This window comes from Nicotiana tabacum, chromosome 13 (assembly GCF_000715075.1).
Source record: "Nicotiana tabacum cultivar K326 chromosome 13, ASM71507v2, whole genome shotgun sequence".
NCBI lineage: Eukaryota > Viridiplantae > Streptophyta > Magnoliopsida > Solanales > Solanaceae > Nicotiana > Nicotiana tabacum.
Window position 1 is genome coordinate 120,421,915 of NC_134092.1, and position 6,000 is coordinate 120,427,914.

General features: G+C 33.8%; 1 protein-coding gene across 1 annotated transcript; it reads right to left on the minus strand.

Annotated features, from left to right (window-relative positions):
* Window positions 1-3,402: 3,402 nt before the first annotated feature.
* LOC107826868 (cytochrome P450 77A1-like) lies at window positions 3,403-5,397 on the minus strand. The gene is made up of 2 exons (XM_016653898.2): window positions 4,338-5,397; window positions 3,403-4,247 (listed from the first exon to the last, which is right to left on the minus strand). Exons 1-2 carry the CDS (start codon window positions 5,176-5,178, stop codon window positions 3,583-3,585), a joined length of 1,506 nt encoding a protein of 501 aa, XP_016509384.1. The 5' UTR covers window positions 5,179-5,397; the 3' UTR covers window positions 3,403-3,582.
* Window positions 5,398-6,000: the final 603 nt, after the last annotated feature.

A 6,000-nucleotide genomic window follows, 5' to 3' on the forward strand; every position in this document is an offset into this window, starting at 1 on the left:
TATTACTAGTGATTACCAATATTGGTGTTTAACTCAACACATAATTGTATCAGGGAATTAAAAGCACGGGTGGCCAGTGGAGGATCCAGGATTTTAGGTTCGTGGGTGCTTAACATTTTTGACGTAAAGTACTACCAATCAGTGGCGAAGCTAGGAAATTCAACAAGGGTGTTCAAATTTTGAACACCCTTGCCAGTGGACTATGCGAGGGTGTTCAAAGTCTATTTTTAATCAATAACAAGCAATATTTTACCTTATATGTAGTATAAGTTTTCGGCGAAGGTGGTCAGTTGACCACTCTTGGGCCAACATAGCTTCGCCCCTGCTATCAATCATAAGTATACAAGTATTTGAATACAATGATAAAAAAATTAATAAAAAAAACTCATAATTTTAATATTATGAACGTTGCGAAATTGTAATAGATAAGACAACTAACGTGAAAAATAAACGGTGGGCTTTACCATTCTAGAGGACCACTTCGTCTTCAAACGAACTTTGGAGTCCTTTTTGAGTAGATTTTTATTTTCTTTCTTTGTTATAGTGAATTAAATGAAGTTAAAAAAAAAAAAGAAAATTAAAAAACTTAAAACATAAATCAACGAAAAAGAATGAAAAAATAAGTAGTATTGGATCAAGATAGTGGCAAGTGAAAGGAAAAAAAAAGTATACCTAATTGAATGGGGCAAAAGAAAGAAGCTTGATAAATAAGGAAAATGCCTCCTAAAATGGAGCTGTTAGAAGTGAAAATCCAACTCTCACTGCCCAAATTTCATAGCTTTCCAGCACCTTCTCATGGCCAAAGCACCCATCAAACTTTTTGTTATCTGGGTGCTAGGTGATTTATTATATTCGTTTCTTTAAATATTTAATATAATACATACACTCTTTGCCAAGGACAATGAGTGCTTAAGCCCCCAAATTTGATATGAACATCTGCCACGATAGGTGGATCAACATTTTCGATGACCTTAGCGAAATCTAGATGAGAGGCCTTAATTTTTTATTTTATAAATTTTTTTTATATATTTTTATTTAAAATCTATTTTCCTAACATTTCGAGATGCAAAGTCATTACTAACTTTTTAAATTCAGTTCTTCTAATAATTTTTTTGATATATAACTAATTCATTTTCGTCTCTCCTGAGACATGTTAATCTTAAGTAACATTTTATCAATGTTAATTTAGAAAAAAATCTTTCCGCAGAAACAATTGTTAATTACAGGAACATTATTCTTTAACAATATAGGCATTTTTAAAAAAATCAAAATTTTCAATAATTTGATTGAGTATATTGATTAGAGCATTATTTAGTACTTGTACTAACTCCTCTAACACTTTAAATTTGATAAATAAGTTTAGACCATCATTATCATAGTGACTAATATGTCATTAAGGAATTTCTGCGATTAAAGCAATATTTTTCAGATTCTTATCGATCTAGTAATTGCAATTGTTCCCTCTAAATAGAAAATCAAATGTACTTTTATTTGCTTCGAACTATTCAAAGATTTCTTTTCCTTTTTCTATTAAAAATTTAGACTTTTTTACTTTAAAATACTTAATTGTTTTTAAAAAACTACAATTGATAAAAAATCCCCCCCCCCCCCCCCCCAAAACTAAAGCTATTGCTTTGGTTGCCTTGCTCTTCAGCCGACATTGATGTCTCTTTTTCCAGTGATTTGTAAAAGTTATCCAGACTCTGTCAAAATACCGTAATTATCATGTTCTTCTGTTTACTAAGAAATTCTGATTACCTAGGTTTTTATTTTGGTCTTGCTAATTTAAGACATTGTCATGTGGTACACTTATAGAGGTGCCTACTGGCTATGTGGAATTCCGAAAAAAAGGTAAAGTCCGGTATTTGGCGAAGATCTTTCTATCAATAGATAGAAACGAGCCAAAACATATAAAGATTGGTATAGTCACTCATATAGACATATCTGTCCGGATAGAGGATAGTCTAGGCCGATTCTCAATCCTGCCAATGGAGAAGAACATTGAATTGCTGAAACTAGATCTGGCGATAGAAGCCAAGTCTATAGGATACAAAATTAAAGTTTGTAGTGTAAAGTTCAACAGTTGTTATTTCGTCAAAAGTAAATGTCAAAACTATCTTCAATCTCTTTCAGCTAGCGCACAATGTTTAATTGTTCTGGGGCATAATATCTTTATTGGTTTCAAAAATGTGGTTTACATTATTTCACAAGGCTGGAAAAATACTTCATGACATGCATGATTGGACCAATGAACAAATGCTTATCTATAGGCCCATGATACTATTTATGTTAAATGTCCAACTGCAAACTAGAACATTAAAATGATAATGGTCCCTCCACACTTATAAGTCAAAATTTCTTTCGAACTATAGTAGTTCTTTACAATGGTTGTCACAGGCAAACACCAATATAACTTACTAAAACTCATGCTCCTTTATACAAATTAAGACTCACATCACCCCGATTTTTTCTTTACTAAAAAACGCTCTTTTCTGAGCGAATCCTGCCGATCGAGTCGGTCGAAAACACCGATCGATCAGAAAACCGACCGACTCGGCTTGGTCCGTTTTCTATTTAAAATAAACTAAAAAATATATTCAAAAAATTGACCAACTTGGTCAAATCTTCGGTGAACTTATTTAAAAAACCGATTGATATAGTCGGTAATTTAATTTCTTTTTTTAATCGATTATTTCAAGTAATAATGCGGTTGAAGAGTACAAATAAAAAACGACCAACAAACACCAATGATCTAGTGGTAGAATTGTACCTTGAGTACATACCTTGATTCGAATTCCAATTGGTGCATTTTATGATTGCATAACTTGATCGATTTTATAATACTGACCGATTCGCTCGACTTTTGAAATTCTTTTTAGGGCAAATGTCAAAAAATACCGGCATATTAAAAATTCAGTATACCGACTGCATCGATGGATTTTCACCGACTGCTTGGGTCGGTATTTAATACCGATTGGCTTTTTCCGAACCATCTAATTTGGTCGTTACTCCTTTAAAATTGACCGAGTTAGGTAAGTTTTTCGCTCAGAAATGGCCCTATCTTTAGTAGTGTTCGTTAATTTCTTATGTAATAACAGGGATGGAGCTAGCATAAAGAGTATGGGTTTAGTAGAACCAGTAACTCTAGTCCAAACCCTTTATAATTATTGATAATTCCATTGGGTATATATTTACATATAATAAACTTCATAACTGATAAATTTTAATTTTTGAATTCACTTCTGCTCAATAAGCCATACTTGTGAATTAATTATAGAAACTAAAATGTTTCTCGTTTAAACTGGGGTGATCATACCCAGAAAACTTGAGGGGTCGGGTTGATTTAAGTTACAAGGGAATAAAGAGTCAAATGAAAAGAAAATTAATAAACAAGTGTAATAAGCTCTAAGGCATTTATCTTGTTCTTTCTCTATATTATTCCGTTCTTGATATATCAACTCTAAAACAAATGCTGATAAATAGAAATAAGCTTCACAAGATTAGGCTATAAAGATGAAATATTTGAAAAGAAATACACGTGAATTTTTTTTAGCTTATTTTTGGACTTATAATCTTAATGAATTACACCACTTGCATTCTTGGCTTGACCTTAGCTCTTAAAGGATTTTTCATCACCACAGTAAATTCCAATTTCTCAGTAAAATCCACTTTCCTATTTTCCGGGTAAGCGGACCATTCAAATTCTTGAATCATTCGGGCCAACATCAAATTCACATGCACCGTTGCCAAGCCCAAGCCCGGACAAATCCTCCGCCCGACCCCAAATGGCATCATCTTTACCCCGGTCACACCCGTTATATCAGCGTCCTCCCGCCCGGATAGAAACCTATCCGGGTCAAACTTTTCCGGATCAGACCAAACTTTTGGGTCATCCGAGATCCCGGGTACAAAAAACTCTACATTAGCATATGTGGGTATGTCATACCCACCCAATGTTGTTGGCTCCGTTACTGCATGGGTAAATGTAACGTACGTAGGAGGATGTTTACGTAAAAGCTCCTTTACAACGGCGTTTAAATAAGGCATCTTATCCATATCCTTTTCGTCAATCTTTCTGTCACCCACTGTATTTCTAATCTCTTCGTATATTCTCTTCTGTATGCTTGGATTTTCGATCATTCTCCCTATGGCCCACTCTATTGCGGTAGCGGTTGTGTCGGTCCCACCATTCAAGAACTCTGAACATAGTGTTACAAGCTCCGGATTCGTTGGTCCTGACTTTGTACCTGTAAAAAAAATATAATTAAGTAAATAAAAGTATATTTTCTCCTACAGTATAAACTTTTAGTTAAAGTGATCATGTAATTCAACATTACCTTCGACCTTAACATCAAATAAAGTATCTAAGTACGAAAACGAGGCAACTGTCTTATCGTACCCAGGATTTTGTATTGCTCTTCGACGTTTCTCGATCAAAGGGACAAGTGTTTCTATTTGTCTCTTGCGAACTTCGTGAACTCTCTTACGTTGTTTATAACCAACAAACAAGCTCAATATAGGAAGAAAATCATCTATTCTTGGATGAAGCTCCATTAGCACATCCTTCATCATTTGATCAACGGTTTCAATCATTTTCTCATCCATTTCAACACCAAAACACATAGTCAAAAGTATATAAAACACCGCGAAACGCGCGTTTTTCAGCACCCAAACGATATCGTTATTGGCCTTAGCATCTGCATGTATCCTTTCAATCAACTTATCCATTGCCATTTCTCTACAATCACGAAATTCTTTCACTCTACTCGAACTAAGCATATTTTGGACCATATTTCTTCTCAGGGATCGCCAAAGTGGCCCGTAAATTGCTGCATTGACACTGAACTTGTTGCAACTGAAAATGGTTCGGGTCGGGGTCTCACTCGGGCGGGTAGCGAAAATTTGACCCTTTTCAATTAAAGCTTCGTACGCCAAGTCAGCACTGCTAACAACAATCATAGTACGAGCACCCATTTTGAGTGTGAAAATAGAACCATATTTTGGTTTGAGCTCTCTTACGTATTCGAAAAATTGCTTACCAGAACTAGCTATTTGGAAAAGGTTACCGACTACCGGCCAACCCGGTGGTCCTGGAGGAAGATTGCATTTGGTTTTTCGTGTGAATAATAAGATGAAAACTGAGAGAAGAAAGGCCAAAGCTGTAAATATGAAGTCCATAGTTGTGTATAATATCCCTCTAGGTATTATTTGTAACACCTTCTATAATAAGAAGGAAATGAATGCTCTCTAACACAAGAACAAGAATATGGAAAGCCTTTTATAAGGAAAATGGTAAGGTACTTTTTCTGATTGAAAAAAAGGCAACAAAAACCCTTTAAGGCTGCTTGGCTGGCAATAATTGCCTTCAAGACGGCTTAATAAATACCCCTCAGTCCTAATTTATGTGACTTTGGCACGAAATTTAAAGGAAAATTTGTGATCTAAAGTAAGTTTTAGATTAATGGTAAAATAAAAAATTTAAAGTTAAATTATTTTAAAATATAAAAAATAATATTCTTTTAGGTACATATTAAAAGGAAAGAATGCCCATAATTTAAGACTGATTAGTGTGAAGTGATGTGAAGAGGGGAAACGTTGGATCATTTAGACAAGAGGAGTCGCCGAGAATCCAACTATCCAACTATCCAACTACTTTACTGGTAGTCATTAATATTCAACTGTAAAGATAACATATAATCCTATTTATTAAACTTTTGGAAATAGACATCTATTGAAGGGTTTCACTATATAGAATTGTAATAATTACTTCCTCAATTCACTTTTACTTGGCATGTATATTAAAAATAAATTTTTATTTTTACTTGAGAAGATAATTTTTCTTTTCCTGTTATACCCACAGTATTTATTAGTCATTTCAAATCATTTTCTCAAATCCAATAAAATATGCATCAATTAATATGAGTATCATGATAAATTATACACTTCATTTATTATTTTTTAAGGGGTGTAAAAAGTCAAAACGTGTCAAGTAAAAGTGAA

What these genes read in the sequence shown, in the direction of transcription:
- LOC107826868 (XM_016653898.2), bottom strand. Translation starts at nt 5,178, where the DNA reads ATGGACTTCATATTTACAGCTTTGGCCTTTCTTCTCTCAGTTTTCATC. An exon ending in ATTTGATGTTAAGGTCGAAG is followed by an intron (nt 4,248 to 4,337) that starts GTAATGTTGAAT and finishes TTTTTTTTACAG; the next exon opens with GTACAAAGTCAGGACCAACG.